The sequence below is a fragment of the Tyto alba genome, unplaced genomic scaffold, assembly GCF_018691265.1.
Source record: "Tyto alba isolate M040663 unplaced genomic scaffold, T.alba_DEE_v4.0 Super-Scaffold_13, whole genome shotgun sequence".
NCBI classification, from domain to species: domain Eukaryota; kingdom Metazoa; phylum Chordata; class Aves; order Strigiformes; family Tytonidae; genus Tyto; species Tyto alba.
In genome coordinates, this window is record NW_024881275.1 from 19,249,498 (window position 1) to 19,270,311 (window position 20,814).

At 36.2% G+C, this 20,814-nt stretch overlaps 1 protein-coding gene across 2 annotated transcripts in view; it reads right to left on the reverse strand.

The window, feature by feature from the left end:
• Positions 1–259: 259 nt before the first annotated feature.
• The window catches only part of DTWD2 (DTW domain containing 2), a 94,110-nt gene continuing 73,555 nt past the window's right edge, over positions 260–20,814 (reverse strand). Inside the window, exons 5-6 of one of the 2 annotated variants that reach the window (XM_042787961.1) lie at positions 5,888–6,016; positions 260–1,533 (exon numbers count right to left, since the gene is read on the reverse strand). In XM_042787961.1, coding sequence (XP_042643895.1) covers positions 1,363–1,533; positions 5,888–6,016 — 300 coding nt within the window. In that variant the 3' untranslated portion in view covers positions 260–1,362. The other variant, XM_042787962.1, reaches the window with a different exon arrangement.

Below are 20,814 nucleotides of genomic sequence, written 5' to 3' on the forward strand. Positions count from 1 at the left end.
AGCTAATCTCTGACCTAATTTTGACCTCTCTTGTTAATTGCAGAAGTGCTTTCAGTTAATATATTGGTTAGCTGTATTTACACCCTGCACTTCTGTAGTTTCTTGCCTTGCAGCTCATAAATTAAAGACAAAATACCTTCTTCTAAGACTAATTAGTACCCAGTTAGCTCCATGTTGTTACCTAGAGTGGAACTGATAGTAAAGACAAACATTAAGCATTTTAATCTGTGTCATGAAGGAAGCATTTATGAACATAAAGAAAAGGACATCAAAACCTTTATTTCACTTTTTTTTCTCTTCCTCCAGATCATAAACTATTACTTCACAAAGCTTGTAAAAACACCCAATTCTTCTGCTTCTAACAATTCACATTAGAAAGAGGTACAGTTATATCACTGTTAGAAGAGAAGAACTAATAAAGGAACACATGTAATCATGTTAGTGGGTTGTATCCAGATATAATCATTCTTCATTGCATCATACTTCTTACCAAGCTGTTTACACTGGGATTGTTTCATTTCTTTAGTATCATAACCACGGTATGCCAGGGTATGGCTATGACATATCCATATCCATATCCATAAAATGTCCCCTTCTGTGGAAGAATTGATTTTGCTCAAGTAAAAGTGAAACGCCTGAGTTATAATTCCAAAAAACCTTTTTTTTTTTTTTTTTTTTTTTTTTTTAGTCAGAAGTGTTCAGGTTCTTGTAAAAACATATTCAAACTTAATTTAAAAATTAAGTCTGAGAGACAAACTAAACTCAAGTGCATTGTAAAATACATATAAATTTACAAAAAGGAATTCTAATAATATAAGAAATAAAAATCTCCAAGTTAAAAAGAACTATAGAACTATACAAATAGCATGCCTTATGTTCATCTGAACAAAGTAATATAAGGAATTACAGTTTCAAAATCTAATGTAATTAGATACTGAAGTTAAAATACTCAGCAGAAATTCAATATACTTCTAAATGCTGAAGCCTTACCGTTCCATTGCATTCAAATTCCTTGTCTTTTTGCACTGATAAAAGCTTCTCCAAAGTAAATTTATCCAGTCATATTGAGGATCATAGTTGTCACCCAAGAGATAACATAACTCTAAATTATGCTCAGAGTTTTTTTCTTCTTTTCTATAGAAAATGAGAATGATCTTCTATCATCTGAACAAAGGCACCTGGCCTAATGCAAAAATGAAAAAGCTTGTCCATTACTGTTTGTCACATTGGTAGATAAACTGTTGCCTATGAAGGGCCTAAAAGTTGTTTTATTACAGTACAGTCAACTGTTTGGTTCAAATCCAGATTCATATCCATCTGCTAGCTGCAGATAAATCCCACTGTACTGTCAGTACAGTTTTATTATATTTTAACATTATTCACCAAAAGCTCCATTCTTCTGAGTTTGCGCTTGTTCTTTGGCATTGGCTTGTCATATAAGCCATTTTTGAGAAGATGCTCCTTGCTGTGATGGATCTGGGCACCATGCTGAAGCTGGAAAGAGCATAAAGCTTGAAGCGGACGGAGTATAGTCTGCACAAAGATGAAGGGGCGGGGGGAGACAAAAACCCCAACCTTTTAGTAAGCTATTTTAAAGACATCAGTTATTCCAGGTTGTTTATTCAAGGACTATTTAAAAATGCTGATAAAATATAATTTGGATGATAAATGCTAATAAAATTTAACCTTTGGAGACACAGAGGGCACAGCTGAATATGAGATGTATTAAAAAGAAGTCACATAGCAGACATATATCCACCTACCTGCTGTTGTCCCTTACTCCTTCCTTGGACCCACTCAATCCTGACTTCAGCCCCAGCTACATTACTGTAAATTATGGCTTTAACTTGACCTTAGCAAGAGACTACGATCAATTACTGTGGCTCAGCCAGCAAGCTGTAATAAAATAAGTGACAATAACCAAGCTGTTTGTGCTTGAATGAAAATACCTTCAGGCAGGGTTTTAGAAAGAGAGGAGGGACTAATGATCAAGGCAGCCAGACTGCTATCCTGGAGATTGGACTGTATTCCTGCTTCTGCCCAGCAGTATTATGAAGGACTAATGAAGCCACACAAACCAAATTTATCTCAAGTGGTTCCTAATTCTAGGTTCTTCATTTTCTGGTTTCCTGGCTCAGCACCACAAGGCCTCATGTGCAGATGTGTAAAGCAATCACAAATGTAACTACAGTCAGCAGGACCTGAGCTTCTACCAAGCGAAACATGACTCTTCCAAGCACACAGGAAAATCAAGCAACTTACGATGGGCATCAGACTAAGTGCCCATTTTTAACTCCCATGGCTCTCAACTTGAATCACCATCTTATATGCTGGGAATAGACTCACTTAATTCAGAGGGTATAAAAAAGTGAACGAATGTTTATGAAGCTCTCGGCTATTGCAACATTTATAGAAGAACCTTTGAGAAACTGGTAATTTTATCTTCAAAAAGTAGGCTCGGCCAATTCTGAGTGGTAGGGATGAAGCAGAATACAGGACTGGGAATTGTAGACGTTAATGAAACATTCACCCTGGACCTGAGTAAGTCAGAAGTCCTAATGAAGGAAAAATAGCACACCAAAAGAAAAAGTAAGTATACAAAACCCACTTTAATTTTAGTATTTCTAACTTTTCATAGGCTTAACTTCTACAACAAATAATTATCTTCTTTTAGCATAAAAACATATGGTATCTGCACAGTCATAAAAGATACACAAGCCTCTAGAAAAGTTTCTTTACGCAGAATTCCAATTTCTGAGCCATATTTTCATGTGTGGCCACATACTTTGTCCCATTCTGGTTCTAAATGCAATTGATTTAATGTTGAGGTGACTCTCTAGTGTCACAAAGACAGACACAGTGGTGGCATACTCTACACTATGCCAACTGCAGAAACAATTTTTGACCTGGGAACCTTTTTTAGTAGGTGGGGGTCATGTACCAAAATATTATCTGATAGAGAGGGATATGAGCACCCTAGGGTGGACACTAGAATGTAGTGAATACATGGATGAGCTTCAAATGCCTTTTCACAGATCTTTCTGTACTACATTCTGGGCACACAGTCGGTCTGCAGACCTGGATCTATGGTGCGAAACTACCTAGAGGTCTTTTTCAAAAGGCTTATTAAATTGATATTACTGATGTCAGCAACAAAAGATTAAGAGGGACATTATCTTAATAACCTCTTCCATCACAGACTAGTAGGATCACAACTTGCAAGGAAAAGGCTAATGTTCAATTAGTATTCTTTGACCTGGGATAAACTTAAACTCAAGAACTGTTAAGTCCCAAATTCCTTCAATGACACGTAAGAGTTGGGAGCTGCTGGTAGGAAGACACAACGGCTGCAGGAGTGCAGCAGGTCAGTGGGACAGGCTTACAAAGGCATTTTAACTTCAAGCTAGCTGTGAGGGGATACTCAGATCACCTCCTCTGTCTAGTTTTTGCAGAAAACAACTTGCTACTTTCCTTGCAGTAATACACTCAAATGCCTGTCTCAAACTGGATCAGCTTTTGGGTTTTTGGGAGTCAAAGATCACCTCTCTGTGCTTTGACTTCAGAGGATCATTTTAAATTACCGATATATTAAAAAAGATAATGGTTATTTGGTTCCAGTAAATATTCCAAGACCAACACATGCTGAAAAGAAAATTAATCCTACTTGTTTGCTAATTAAATTAAACTTTTTAGAGTCTAGCACCAGTTACTCTCAATGACATTTGCAAGCCCAGTAATTTTAAATTCAGATCTTAACTGAAGAAGTTAACCATAAATTTAATGGTAGTTAAATACTTTAATATTCTGTGTAAGAGAGAGAAAAACTTTACTGATACCAATCTCCAAAATTTCTTAAGTTTCTCACATCTTGGAAATACTTTTCGTTTTTAACAAATTGTATCCAAAGGTATTTTACAAATTTCCAAGAGCCTCTGCTGATAGTACCCAAAGTAATAATATTCCCCGTTATTTGAATATGAAGAGACTGGTGATAATATCTTAAAGTTTCTTACAATTTCTTTCTCAGCTGAAGTAAATAAACATTTTAAGGTGTGTACACATATACACTGCCTCCTAACATCTATTATAGGATGAACAATTTAAAATTATTAAACTCTCCTCAATTTAAGTAGCTTCAGGTTTTATCCACCATTAGGAAAAAGCACAAGAAAGTCAATGGCACCAAGTCTTTGAGAGCCAGCATAAAAATTTACTTCCACGTGCCACATTATTCGGTACCAACGAATCACTAATCAACTAAACAATCATCATGCTTTTCTGACCTGATGAAAATTAGACATCAGAGTGATTACAGTCTATAATCTCCTCCAAGTTTAATAATATCTTCCTTTGCTCCAAAATACTAACCATACTTTAGACTGCGTATAACTGTGGTAACATAAGAGTACAACATGTAAATTCCATACATTAAAGCAACTGGACAGTTGTTAACAGTTAACTATTAATTACAGTTATTTAACACAGTACATAAAACAAAGTAGTTTTCAACACACTATAGTTAAGAAAGACCCAAAAGAAAATTCTTTTCAAAAAATAAGTCAATCTAGCATGTTACATTTGTACAATTTAGTATATTACATGTACTTGGTACACAGTCTATGTTTTGAAGTTTTGCAGTAAGAGATGTCAAAAGAACTTTGGAAAACAGCACAGGAAGCGATAACTAGAATAGCGCATCTCTGCACTATTTGCCCTGCAATGTACATAGCAGTACTTCCATTTGTTTGGGGCTGAATCCCCAATTGTCATCTCTACAGATTTTTATTCTATATTGAGGCAAGCACGATATGTATTAGGTGTCTTATAAACCAACTTTTTAAAAAAAGTAATGTAAAAGTGAAGAGAAACTGAGTCACTCTTATATTTAGAATTACAGGAGGAAGTGTGCAAGAAAGTAGTACAGGATGAGAGAATGTGATCGAAAAGAAGAACGAGGTAGAAGGGAAGAAGGAACTGGAAGACACTAGGAGTTCTGAGATAAAAATGCTTAAAAGGTACATGAGAGAAACAGTGAACAGAAGAGACAAATGGAAAAAAGAGGGAAGAAGACAAGGGAGATTGATTAACAAGTACAGGAAAAGTCTCAAATCCTGAAACAAATGAAGCTGAAAACTGCACAGGAAAAATTTGTAGAAGTGGAATTGTCTGGGGAAAACACTGGGCAACTCAAGAAAAGGACGAAAAAAAAACCAAACGCAAACCCAAAGAAAAAAAAGGAGTTGGAAGAGATGGGTTGGGAAGGTAGCAGTTGTTTCCAATAACCGATCTATTACTCCGTACACAAATGGGGTACCATGGTAAAACTAGTCTGTAAAATAAGTAATCTACATTCAGCCTTGATGGACACTGCAGCACCAAATACAATCTCTCACCAGACATGAGCTGACCCTAACTGGTATTCTAAACATCATCAAAGCAAGATTTTTAGCCCTGAATCTTTCCCAGGTTTATCTTCAGAGAACTCTTTGTGGCAAAAAAAAAGTTAATTTCATTCCATTACGGTAGAGAATAAAAAAATACCTAACCAGAATTTAACATACTGAAAAGATAAATAGAGGAAGAATCATTCAAGACCTTTGTATCTAAAAATTTCACTCAGCAACCTGACAGCAATGTTGAATAAAGAACAGAAAAACTCTAGACACTTTTGGAACATGACAGAAAGAGTCACAGTAATCTGAATAAACGAGGGTTAATAAATATCTGAAGAAAAATAGATTTTCTTAATACATTCTTGTTTTAGACTGCTATGCAACAAAACCATTACAATGTTTTTAAGATTTTGACTGCCAAATGTGACACTAATAGGCAAGTACCTTCGCTGTCTATTCATAAAAGAAAAATTAAGGTGTTTAAAATTACGTACCTCTTGTATACTCTCATTTTTTTCTATGATAGTAAGAGCAACAGCTGCACATTCAAGTGTAGACAAACAGGTGTTTGTTGGCTGTGTACGAATTACATATTGACTTGAAATGTTGGTTTTTAACTGCACCTGAAAAATAGAAACTCTACTAAAATAAACAGTTCAGTATAGCAAACAAGATATTTCTTCCCTACACTGAGCAAAACACAGCCTCTTCCGCTCTGTGGTCAGTTGTCTTCTTTCCTTTTTGCTGTTTAGTCTCCCAGTAGCCAATGACCTTATGCTACTGTTAAGTAAAATACACTAATATCTCTGAGTTGCCATTCGAGACAAGAACTGCATATTTGTTACTGTACAAGCACATAAAGAAAATATAACTTTTTGTTAGAGAAAGACCAAGCAAAATTTTAGCAACCAATTTCAATTGACATAGATATCCTCCAACAAAAATAAAATTATTCACTTATGCTTGTTTGATTGCACACTCAAAACACACATGATCCCATACAATGTACAATGACTCTATATTCTCTGACACTATTTACTTTGGTTAAATATTATTTGTCAAGTTCTGAATGAAAGGCTTTTAGAAACTACATTTATTCGTATAATGTCCAAGGTCATTGATTAGAACTATATGCTTACCTAAATCATGTTTGAAAATTATTTATTGGTTCTGCCTCAAGTGATAACCACTCTATGCTATCTCACAAGTTAAAGGTTTTTAAGAAAAATAAATTTAATTCAACCACTACACTGCCTGTTCTGTCTGCTCCAAAAGGTTGCACTGAGTTTATAAACAGCCGTTGAAACATCACAGAATTTTACATTTACATGTGAAAATTCAGATATTATTCCTTTATTCCCAAAATTTCCATCTATATATATACGTTTAAAATATAACTTGCCAAACAAGTCAATGTTTTAGCAACATTGTTACTATTCTTAACCAAAAATTACCAATTCTTTTTCCAAAAAATTGTAGTACAGTATAATAAAACCTAAGGAACTATTACAAAAGAGCAAGGAATTTTTTTTTTTTTAATCTCATCCCAACAATTGTAATTTATTTTTCCTTCTTCTCAAAAACATGAGTGACTATTCCCCACAGCCATCAGAATATTTCTCCCATCTTGCTTGCCAGAGGTTTTTCAGCATGCCTTATCGAATTCAGTATTTTCTCTCTTCATTTTTCCCATTTTTCCTTTTATTTGTAATGCTTCATTTTCCTTCATCTCTTTTACCCATTCTTAAAAGTTCAAGGTATCTCATATATAAAAGGGAAGCTCAAAGCTGCTGAAGAAACAGGAATGAATAAGATCACATTCCAATGCTTTACCTGATCCCAGTGTAACAGGAATTAAAAATAAATGAATTAAAAAAAGGCGACAAAAGAAGAGGAAAGCCATTCTTGAAAGGACAAATAAATTAACTACAAAGACTCGATATACTCAAATACAGGAAAAGACAGAAGAATGTACCTTTGTGACAGAGGGTCCTAACTTGTTTATGAAAGGAAACTTATTTTTTTTAAATGCTAGTCTTGTTATTGCTTTGAGGACCAAAACATGCATATTTCATAATGTTTTAAAAGTTTCCAGCAAGGATTGTTTAGGTTGTCTGGACATATCACATTCAACAAGACAAAGAATACACACTTGGGTTGAGAAATTGAGAAGATGATTGTATGTTAGGTAAGAACACAGCATACTAACATTATGATTCTTGCATTATATAAAAATACATTTGTATTCTTTCCACAGCTGTAATACAATAGGTGTCGTTTTAATTAAATAATTTTAAAATCACAACTTTAAAAATCCATTTTGTCCCCTTGAATGAAGACTGATGTTTTTGCTATTTTAAGGCTGCTTACTGTAATAATTACCTGGAATGCATTGTATTTTTAATCAGATTATACAATTATCAACTGTTAATTAAACTGAAAATGTAAAAGTGGCTTCAAAGCACATATAAATGTATATTTAGTGAACATACTTACTATTCTCAGATATTTGAAAGTAATGGTTACAGGTGATGATATACAGAGTTATTCCCTGCAAATTCAATAGTCATCTCCACCTAAAAATCATTTTCATTTTCTGCAGTTATTCCACATATTTCTGCAAATGAATTGGCACAATGTATGACATACACTCAATGAATATTACTTACTAGAAAGAAATTTATAGATAGGTATTATAAACCAGGGTAAACTCAGTCCATTGTTACTCCAACATGTATCCTGAGGAGCAGAGCAAGCACATATCCACATTTTTTCTCAACAGCTGACAGCCACATCTTCACAGAGTTGCTCTACAGGGGTTGAAACCACCTCATGGGCTACCTGCAGGTACACTGGCTTCCCTCTCCTCATACACGGACAACACTTCCTTAAGACTTTTTTTTTTTAGGAGCCGGAAATAGTTATGTCTGTTGGTTTCTATACTTCATTTCTTGGGTCTCATGCTGAAAAACTTTTCAGATCACCAGTATTCCAGAGAAAGTAAAATTATTCATGACTACATGACAAGTTCTCTGGAAGAAAAGGTGCCTACGCTCCACCTTACACTACGGAGTCAAAACGTCTGTTAAGTGCAGCTCTCAAACAGCTGACAACATATGAAAGGGCAACCTCCTATTTCTAACAGCAACAACAGCAGCAACCAAATTTCTTCTTTCCTGGGAAGACTGAGAAAGAATAGAAACAAGTGGTCCCCATTCATTCTTCTGAAAAATTACATATTCACTGGGATGACATGAAAATACCACAAGACAGACAGCACAGTGGTGGAGATCAGATGAAGAATACCTGACCAGGACAAGTCCCTGCTACAGTCTGTCTCTTCTGCTTCTTTCAAAAAACATGCATGTTTACCCTACTCTTTACTCCAGGGAAGCTCAGTATCTAAATAAGTGATTTTGGTATTTTGGGATCACTATCTGGGAATGGGCTGGGTATCAGTCAGGGGGTGGTAAGCATTGTGCATTACCCATTTGTACTTTCTATTATTATTAATGTTTTATTTTATTTCAATTATCAAACTGTTTTTATCTCAACCTATGAGTCTCCCTTCACCCCTCCAATTCTCCTCCCCAACCCCCAGGTGGGGGAGGGTGAGCGAGTGGCTGTGTGGGATTTGGCTGCCAGCTGGGTTTAAATCATGACAGTTAGTCACCTGAAATACAGTCAGAGTGTCCTTTGTCTATCACAAATCGGATAAACTTACCAAATGACTGACCGTCCATCAGAAACTAGGTACACCCACTGAATGAATAAAACACATAATGAATGAGGAGCTCTACCAATTTACAAGCATAAACTGACTGGTAAGACAAAGTCAATATAGAAACCAAAACAAATGAATATAGTGAATACATATTTCAGACATGGGAAGAAAATCCTCTTGACAAAAAGTTGCCTAGATGTATGAAATATTTACTGTTCTCAAACGTAATTGGGTAGGAGGATGACTTCTCTCATTTTCAGCCAACAGGTCTACAACTTGCCTTGCCTTCTGTGGAGTTAACAGTTTCAGGTAGGGTATTGCAAAAGTCTCATCAAAGCTTCTGCACTACCTTAAATGGATTAATTCTTCATCTGTCACCTGCATGTCTCAAATCCAGCTGAACAAGCTTAATTCAAAGTTACAGAAATCCTCCTCCACAGTTAATGTAAACAAAATCAGATTGTCTATCCCTTACATTACTCTTCAAAAACTCAGAATGACTATACATAAATATCCTATTTAAGTACATTTCAAACAATAATCATATTTTATAACCACTTCTCCATAAAATGATAAAGATACCATGATATGACAATTTACTTCTTTTTTTAGCTGTCAAAGTAATTTGAAAATCATATGCACACTTCTGAATAATGTGAGATACTAACAAAATACAACAATGTCAAAATGAAAAAACAGCAGCCTATTCAACATCATTCACCAAAATAAACAATAGCATAAAACAGAAGATTGAAACAATCTCAACCAATTCAAACTAGAGAGAGGAATTTAGATAAACTGAATGCAATTGCTCACTGGAATTCAGCCAAGCCACTGAAATTAGCACATCTATTCTCTTCATAAGTGCAAGGGAGTTTGGGGGCTTAATGTGTAACTCAAGACCCAGGGTTTCCAAAAGCCTGAATATCAACAATTCTCACAAACTGTTACATGAAATTAACAAACACTGGCTTCTCTTCCAACACACCACCCTCCTAGCAAATGCGACAGCCTCTGAGCATTTACAAAGGATTTGAACCATAGTAAAAACAAGGACCGTTTAGTACTTCTCTAGAGCTGAGTTCTTCTTCCATGGCCCTCTTTGGAGATCCCCCAGGCAAGTGACCACCCAGATGATCCTGTTCAACTGTTCAGAACAGATGGAAGCAAAAGTGTTGCCCTGATAGGGTCAAAGACCTGCTGTTCGAAATTTTAAAAATTTTAGTCAGTAAAGACAGGCAACTCATTTCTGATATTATGTTAAATACTAGGACCGGAGCCCTTGCAGAAAGCTCTAAGTGTTATCCTCAGTCCTCTCCCTCATGTAAACATCCTCTTCTTTTTACCTTTCTATGCCAATTTCTCCATTATTCTTATTAGCTTCACCCACCAAACAGAATTGAGCATTATGCAAAATAACATTTAGAAAATAGTGCAACCTCAAGAACACAGAAAGGCTATAAAGCCAGTACACCTGTCTCGCAGGGTACACTCAACAATTCTTGGCCTTGTCTGTCCTGTTTTCTGTAATTAGACTACAAGCAGCTCAAAATAAGCAGAGGAACAACATATCCTTCTGTGGCTTCTATGAAAAACCTAGTACTTACTTTAAGATCCCTTCCTCTTTTATTTATGTTAATAGTGTCCTTATAAAACCTGAATTTCTGTTTGGGAATTAATTTGCTCAAGTCTCAGAGAATGAAGTAAGCAACCATCATCATTCATCCTACCTAACATAGGCAGTATGTTAAGTAACATTGTTTGTATGTAATGTTACTTTAATAAATACCTTCCAGAAGAAGTATCATAAACCTTTTTGATTTTCTGAACTCAAAAGGCACAAAGAAAACCAGAAAAAGTACAACCACAACCTGCCATCTTGCTCAGCATTCTAGAAACTAAGAAAAAAATTGCTTTTTAAGTGATGAAAAGCATTCTCTGTGTGCTACTGCACAATCTCAGACAGAAAAGGGACTCAGGCATAGGAAAGATCTTTCACTCATTATCCAGTTGGCACAAGAACCTTTTACCAGTAAGCTAAAACAAACTATTTTCTAGATCTTGTAGAAATTTCATGCAGTTAAATAAAGTTACCTTTATGACAGAGAAGATAGCCTGAGTATATTTAGTCTCAGCATGCTACTGAAATTTAAATCAAGAATATAAATAAGTTATTTGGTTCAAAACCTTGGCTTTAATTTAAAGTGACGTCTTAAGAGCACTCTGCTTCTAAACACTGGAGGGAATAACTGTCACAAATGGATAGCCTGAAAAAGTACATAGATGTCACAAAAACCTCCATCCACTTCGCACGTCTTTTGATTGAATTTTTAGGCATATCCATGATATTTTTGTGTATGTTCCACGTAAAATGGTGAAACAAATAATAATTATATCATGACTTTCAGGTAAACTTGAAAAAATTTGTTAAATTTCTACAAAATTACAAGGTATTTTGCACATTGTCTTCAACAACTTCCTATGAGCCCCCAAACCTCTCTCTTTGGGTGTATCATAAACTCTTCCTCCCAGGCAATTTATGGCATCAAGTTAGACTCCAGTCTTATCACTTCAACGAGCGTCAGGATATCTCACTGCTGCTGTGATGGGAACTGCAGTAAATATGTAATATTCTGTCTTTGCAAGAGAAGAGTAATTGCTTCTGCAGAACAATAACTAGGTATAGGTTCTACCTATTTACACTCCCTTCAGCCTGTGCAGAAGAACCTGAATTCAGAGCTGCAATTCAGATTAGTTCTTTTGCACGAGAAAACCAGAAGACTTCTTACGCCCTTATAAAATGCATCTGTGTAAGAGCAGTGCCCAGAATTTCTTTCCCCAAATACACTGTTAATGTATGAAAATGCACTAAACTTATGTGCACTTTCAAGAATGCCCTTTGTTTCTGGAACCAAAACAATTGAAGAACCAGATTTTATTGCTGTGGGGTGTTACATGCTAAAGACTAATGGTCCAGAAGAAATCAGGAGAGCTTCTCACTGAAGGACTTAATGCTCATCATACGAATATAATCCTATACAATGTCTCTCTGTTCCATGACTATGTCAAATGGCACTTCTTTTAAAAATATCACCTGTTTTTCATCATGTCTTTTTCCTCTTCCTGTATAAACGAGTTTGGAGAAAATAAATATCCTGTAATTTCATATATATAGAAAAATATTTAAGAATGCCACGAGTACATTCTGGGAAAAAAATAAAATATCTTTTTGATTAGGATAACTCATTGTATAGAGTATCTCTCTACTGTGTTCCTTGCTTTCAATTTCAGACATAGTTGATTGACATAAAGAGAAATTAAATTGCAAAAGGGATGTGTCCTTCACAGACAGAGATTCTTACATCATATAGCTACAGAAATTTTTGGGGGGAGGAAAAAAAGCAGAAATTTGGAAAAAAAAACACAAAATACAAGTGTATGCACTTTCTCAACCTCAGCCAAACTTTAAGTTTTTAGAGTATTCCTATCATGCTTCAGACAAATTTATTCAATAGAAATTCTTTCCCAAGAGCTGGGCCAGGAAGCAATGAACATAAAAAGGAAATACTACCTTTAAAAAGTAAATTAAAAAAAAATGCAAAGACCTTAAGATTGTATAAGCTATCATTACATTTTCCACATGTGAAAATTGTGGTAAATGAACTAGGGCAGAGAAAAATACTGTAAACAAAAAATGTTACTGATAGCATAATTTCTCTGCAGAAAACAAGTTTCTCACATAGCAAGCTTCCCACTTTGTCATTTAGCTTTTGTAAAGACTGGGGAATTTGACATATAAACATGAAAAATCCATTTATTAACTGGTTGAAAGAGCTGCAAGCTCAATACCTAATAAAGTTTAAAAATAGCAACCAAAATAGATCACTTTTCTAAATATATCTGTAATCTAATCTATATTGATCATCTTTACACAGGATACTGTACGAAGTTAAGGTAAAATTCTGTGTTCCAATGCACAATTTTTCTTGCAGAATCTGGTAATTCAAAATCCTTAGTACCATGTACATAGATTCTTTTGAGAAAGTCCAACAACTACAGTTATTCCTTAGGCTACTTATTTCTATCCTTAATGTACTATGAAATCAAAGATCTACACAAAACATGGAATAATTTGCAGTGGTCTCCTTAGCACTCCATTTGTTTTATAAAACTACTTACAACAGGCTTCTTCTGCCTATGCAATCATTTCTCAAGTGTTTTTACCAGGAATCTGTTATTACAGTTTTTGTAAGAAAGCAAAATTTCAGCATCTTCTCAAAGATGCTAAGAGAATTCAACAGTTAACCACCTGTCACATCTTGAAAAGTCAAATAAAATTTTCTCCTCCTTAGCCTGTCAAATCAGGTAGCAGAAACACCTGCAGACTTTGGTAGTTTAGAAGTATCACCAAAGTAAACAACATTTCTGAAAGTTATTCTAGATGCTGATGCCCATCAGCATACTCTGAATCCTTAATGTTACAATACTGAAGGGATAAAATTACAGAATCACAATGTTTCAAACCATTTCTCATGATGTTTGTCATCACTTACACCATGCATGGAAAATGTATAGTATGAAATAAGTGTCCACCTCAAAAGAAGTTTGGAAAATAAACCTATATCTACCTGAGAACCTCCTTCATCAAAGAAGAATACAGGATATTCTGGCTTACACTGCATAAATAAGATGTAAACAGTAAATAAATATTTTAAAAAGTAATCTCTTCAGTATTGCTGCTCTGCAGAAAGTAAGTATCTAACTTACTGGATAAGTAACATGAACTTTTACATTAACGAAATTATATAGAATTCAGTTATCTAAAATGTCATTTTCTAAGGTGTCAAGACCGGGCTGCTGACAGTTAAAGATAAGTATCAGCCTACAGTGCTCGAAGGAGACTGAAGAAAGCTTGTAAGCATGTCCCCTGCTTCCCTGGAAGACAAGACACTGAAGTCAGGAAACAACCTGAGCTCACTAAATCACAGTGCAAGTTTAGACAATCGACCCTCCTTCTCTGAGTTCCAAGGCCTCTATCTGTAAAACGGTATTTACCCAGTGCTGTAAAGCACTTTGAAAGAAGAGGGAAGGGATGATGGAGGAGCAGGAGACAAGTCAGAAACAGTAAGTGCTGTTACTGGAGCTAAGAGGAGCATTTTCCTTCTGATATTTTTCTGCAATGTATTTCTAAAAAAGTTATGGATATGGCAAGGAGAAAAAAAGCAAGTAAGAATTATGCCAATCTTTCTAACATAGACAGATAAAAGAATACCAAGGTTCCCTTCACTATTTCCCGTGTGTTTCTTGTATGAGTATTTACAAGCACAAGAAGCACTACCAAAAAAAGAAAACAAAACCCAGCAGGCCTTCCTATCCTTAAAGAAAGCAAAGTAGTATGGTCTTCACTTAAAACGGATAACTGAGGTGAAGTCCAAGGGCAGACAAGCTGTAGTTAATAGTTCAAATTCCTGTAAAAGGCGGCAGCCTGAGGCTGATCCAAATGGCTTACATGAAATTAAGACCAAACAGACAGTGAAACTGTAAGGAAAGGGAAGTCCTCAGAGCTAAAGCATAAGAGAAGGTGTGGCTGACCTGGTAATATCTGGACTATATATTTGCACAAACAATTGAAATACGATCTGGTTATGGTCTCAGGTTCCGAAACTGCAGGGTTTTACCTATAACTAAGGAATTAAATAATTTAATACTGCCCTTATGTTATGTAAAAGTAATTATATTTAAGTGCAAGTCATACAGGGCATTCCTGGCACTTCATAAAATGACTCTGCATTTTTTGTTATTTTCCATGCTTTACAATTTTTTGTATTTAGAGAAAGAAAGATCCAGAAATAATTTCTGGTAATATCTCTTCTGCTCTGCTTACATTTAAAAAATGAATGTCAGCCAACAGATCAATATTTTATGCAGCACTGTTCTTTTAATAATTAATACAACAGGAAAGTGCCGCAAGTAAGTTCAGTCAGTGAGCAGAGTACGGATCTAGAGAATGGGGTCATGAAATGAAGGAAGAAAATTTAATAACTTGTATTGTCACAGCCATTTAACTTTAATTACCTGCAAATATCAGAAAATTGAAAAGGAAAATTAAATACCTCACTGTCAAAAAGTAGCATCAACGAAATTACATTGTTCTTTGGAATCTACTAATTACTTTTGCTTTCTCTGATTTTTTTTCTCTTATTATATGTGAATAGTAATAAGCACTTCCTTCAACAGGGAAAAGCAGTGGAAGAAGATCCGAAGAAGAACTTAGGCAAGAGCACATGGGAACATGTAAAGAAAGACTAAAAGAAGGAAAAAGCCTGCAATTAATCTAGTTATTTGAAAGCAAGCTTAATCAAAATTTAAAATATTTCTAGATTCCTTTTGACAAAGTGTTCATATTCCATGAGAACTTCATTATGGGTATGATGGTACAAAACCCACAACTGCTCCTGAATTGATCTGGCATCAGGATATTCAGATATTCACAAACAGTTTAACAACAATTATGAAAGAAAATGCAAAGAAATATATTAAAAGCAAAGTTTCCACCCAAGAGTGAAAATAGCATATGCTTCTGACGTCTGGCAAATTACCTGAGATCTTTCAGTCGCAAAGAAAATGTCACTGTATTGAAAGGCAATAAATATATCCTTATGACCAGAAAAATGTCAAAGTGGACCAATGTCATTCAAATTAATCTATATGTCAGGACAGACTCCTGTTGATTGTTCAACATCATATCTCAACTGTACATGAAGTCTTGACCTAAAGTAACTGCAAGTTCTCCCCCTTTGATCACAGTCTCTCAAACAGCAATTTCTGCCAGTCCTAGCATAAAACACTTTGTTCTTTAGGATCCTAAATATTTTTTGAATGTTTAAGTTGTAATGAGACACCAGCTAAAGCCTGAACACATCAAACATTTCAGAATATGTAATAGATTTTAATGATTATTTTTATCTTTCAAGACATCATACAGCAGAAGGTATGAGCTACTTACTTAACAAAAACAAGTTTTCTTGCTACATCAAAAATTACATGACTTAAAAACACTAACAAAAATTTACTAGCAAAGCTTGCAAAGACTTCTACAGTCTACAGGTAACTGGTTGCTCCTGTGGGATTATTAGTAAAATCACCAGTGTCACATAAATATGGATAAAAAATGCTTATAGAACAAGTCAGTGAAAACAATGTATTTTTTTTTTGCATTAGTATGAAGATGCATGGTTCAATGCATACCACTTTCTAGGACCTGTATTACTACAGTTTTCCCCACTGCAATCGCTGTTGGCTGGCCTTTGTTCCCTTCAGTTCTAATTTGCCTCCTGCTTACCTGCACCCCTTATTCATCACCGTACCGCTTTCCTTTCCAGAATTAAACTGAGCATTGTCCATTTACTTCGGTTCTATGGCAAAATTTGTATGTAAGCTCTCTCATGCAAATTTGAAATTGTGAGAAATTAAAACACAGATAGAAAAACAGAAAGATAAAAGGGAGGATAAAAAGGGACTGTAATAATACATATTTACTACCTGACACCATTTATTATTTGGTCTTCATAGATCCACTTGCATATGTCCCGTAACTGTGGAGGATGAAAGAGCATATTTTTCTCTGCATTTCCTCAGTTCACTGAATACGAGATTTTACAAAAACAATTCAGAGAGCAAACATCAAAATGGAATAAACAAAGATAGAGCCAGACAACAATAGTGATTCTTGCTATTTTGCTTCCTCTTTTGTTCTGGGTGTTTTCTGTATGCAGATGAATTGATACTTTTCTATTTCTATTTTTACATCAAATGTAATCCTCTCTCAAGGTGTTCAGACAGTTGCCTATAGGTCTAGAGAAGAGAAGGCTACAGGGAAACCTTACAGCAGCCTTCTAGTACCTAAAGAGGGCCAAGAGGAGAGCTGGTGGGGGACTTTCGACAATGGCCTATAGTGACAGGATGAGGGGTAATGTCTTTAAACTGAAAGAGGGTAGATTTAGATTAGGTATACGGAAGAAGTTCTTCCCTGTGAGGGTGGTGAGACGCTGGCACAGGGTGCCCAGAGCAGCTGTGGCTGCCCCCTCCCTGGAAGGGTTCCAGGCCACGTTGGACGGGGCTGGGAGCAACCTGGGCTGGGGGAAGGTGTCCTTGCCCATGGCAGGGGGATGGAACTAGGTGGTCTTTAAGGTATTTCCAACCTAAACTATTCTATAATTCTGTGATCTTAAACTGTATTACATTCATGTCTGTGAGCATTACTTTCATTAGAAGGAAGCTTTTAATTTCCTCTAGAAGGAATTAATATGAATGGCAGATTACATTTTAGAGTATCTGCTTGCCCCAGCAAATAAATTCTTCTGATTTTTGGATATGCTTTCAGAAACAGGCTGCTACTCCTTCTTTATTCCTCTAGGCTTGAAAACAGCAAAACCCCAAATAAAGTTTTATTATCTAAGCATACCAGAGGAATAGACCACAAAACCCACTTGCTGTTAAAAAGCACATCAATGTAACTATCCACACACCTTTAACCATTACAGTTTGTCTATCGAATCATTCATGTCTTTACCCATCATTACTGGAAAAATAACACAATTAATTTCAGCTTCTGCTCAACTATGCACACTGCCAATTTTGTATTGATAATTCTGGCATTGCTGCAAGTTGAATTGCTGGCAGAAGACCCTACTACCAACTACAATTCAATGTCCTATACCTGTTGACAGTTTTGCGTTTTATCCTATCTGCCATACACCTTGCCTTAAACCAGATGGCATTCTATCAGTTCCTGTCTAATATTTTTCATTTCTCATTTTTCCCCATGGGCTTCTCCTACCTAGTAACTCCAGTGGCACAACTAGAACTGAAAAGTAAGTGGATCCCTAAAGGAACAGGGTTTTTAACTTTGTTTTTCTTTTCTTGTAAACATGTTTTGAGCCAGATTGATTGAACAAAGATCCATTATCTTGCTTTCCATACTCCAAGAGCAGTGCTTTAATTTCTTACTGTTGATACAGTGCTTGGTGAGGTTCTGCCAATAGTTGAAGCATCCCTTCACTGACTCCTACAGAAGAAGAATGAGAATGCTCTTCCAGAGTCTTTAGGAGGACAGCATTTCAAGAAAGATGCTTGATAAGACACCTTGATAAGCATCTGTGAACCCATGCTCACTCAGAAGAGACAGCACACAAATCATGAAGTCAACCCGTTATGTGCTACTCACTTTGCACAGCATGAAGTTTTGACGCTGAGCAACAAGGCAAAGAATTCTTAAAGCAGATGTTGATGTGACTGATTCTGGTGAAGCATCAAAACCCTGGAATCTCAGAAAGCAGTTTGTGTTGACAACTGCCCAAGCATATTACAAGATGGTCAGTGAACAACGGGAAAGAAACAGAAATGCAGAAGTGTTTCATAAATATTTCACCACACTGTCTTCCAAACTGTAGCATACGGATTTGGGCCACGTTTTTCAGAAGCTGAGAATAAGCAAAAGATCCCCTGCCCAATACAATGCCAAAATTCTCTTTCATTGGCTGGAGTTCAAGACACCATACAGCCTTGATATTGCAAATTTCTAAGGCCTTTTTAGAAGACAGCACATCAACTATAAACTGTAAGTAACACTTCTAATTAACCACAATTATGAGGTCAAAGACCATAGCATCCTCTCATCTCTAACACCCTTTGTAAACCTTTCCTTTCTATTGAAAACAATGAAGTATTTTGAGGGGCTTTTTTCGAGTACTATAGTATTTTAAATTATCAATAAGCATTCTTATCAATGTGATTATATTGTTTGCAAATTGAAGCATGTTTAGTGGACCGCTCCCATTTTATGTATGGAGTGAGAATGTTACACAAAGGTCAAGCAGAAGGGAGTAAGTAAACTCAGCAGGAATAAATGCAGTGCTGAGTAAGAATATTTGTGTGGTACCTTGAAACTTTGCAGCTTATTGCCACAACCAAGTTCATAAACAAATTACCCTGAAGGTCTTGGCTCAAAACCATGATGTTTATCTTCAAATGTACAACTTATTGTAATAGCTTTAAGATGATGCATTTTACCACCAGATTCCTAAGATCCCATATAAATATGAGTAACTGGCTGTAAAAAAAAAAAAAAAAAAGGATTTAAAAAAGAAAGCATATGGTAGCATTTACTTCACCTACTAGTGGGTCACATTTTTTTCTAGTTCATTTAACAGTTCATTTCAAGCCCATAAAACTGTGTAACAAAGAACACTTAATTCAATTGGAAAAATGGGCAAATTGCATTTAAGAGAATGTTTAATTACTCTGGGAAGAATTTTGGCTAGGATGCCTGAGCTAACAGCCCATCAGTCATGGGAAGACACTATAAATACCTCAGGGTTTTTTGTTTTGTTCAAATGAGTTGAAAGCACTTCAGCAAAACAGCATTTCCAGCAACAGGGGCTCCCTAAACTCATGTTCCCCGGTACAGATCTGAGAATATGTGCATGGAACTAAAAACCTGGTATCATTTGAGAGCAACCTGCTGACTGTCCTGTGTAGTCACCAACAGCCATTTGGAACGGCCATTGGAGGGGGGGGAAGAAGGGAGGGCTGCGGGGGTGGTATCCGTGAGAATATGTGAGAGAAACTGCCCTGCAGACACCAAGGTCAGTGAAGAAGGAGGGGAAGGAGGTGCTCCAGGCGCCAGAGCAGAGATTCTCCTGCATCCCATGGTGAAGACCATGGTGGTGTAGGTTGTCACCATGTACCCATGGAAGACCAGAGTGTAGAAGACCTCCACCTGCAGCCTGTGGAGGAGATCCACTGCAGCAGGTAGATGTACCCTGAAGGGAGCTGTGACCCTGTGGAGAGCTCGCACAGGAGGAGGTTCCTGACAGGAACTGAAGCCTGTAGAGAAGGGTGTTAAATGTTGAACCTGAACCAGGACCTATATCCTAATCCATGGCAACATAGGATAGAGATTGCAATGCATGTACATGTTGAACCCATTGTAATGCTTTTGATTTTGGTGTTTTGCAGGGATAAAGGGTGGAGGTTCACTGAGCACGTGTAGGCATTGCTACCATATCCATTCCTTTTGTCTGGTAGGAAGCACAGACTTTGTAAAATGTCTATTAAGGTTATGGTGACACTAAAACCAGAGCTTGTAATAAATGTAACATTTTCCTGAGAAGGATGGAATGTATTGGGCATAATTGTCATGGTTTGGATAGTAGAAGGGCAGCAGGAAAGACCACAGCAAGAAGAGGCCAAGGAATGCTTACTCCTCAGCAGACCCACCATAGGTCACAGCTGAGCCTCTTAGCCAAACATGGTACTCTGACCCAACCATGGGTATCTGCAGAACAAAAACGTATTTAAGAAAGAGTGGTAAAATAATTAGGAAAAAAAAAAAAAAAAAAAAAAAGAGGAACAATGTCAGAGCAGGAGGAGACAGTAGACAGACAAAATAAAAAAGACCAGGGGCCATGTGCAGGAACAGGTCTGGAAAACAAATGGGCAGAGAACAGGTTTCACAGAGTCAAGGGGAGCCTTCCTTGAGTGTGTGTTTTCTTCCTTCTACTACCAGAATCAGTAATTATAAGTTTGTTTATTGACAATAAATTGATTGAAATTACACTAAAATCAATAAAACTCTTCTGCCTGCAACAAACCTGGCAATAAAATCATACTGTAAGCAAATGAGAACAGAAGAAA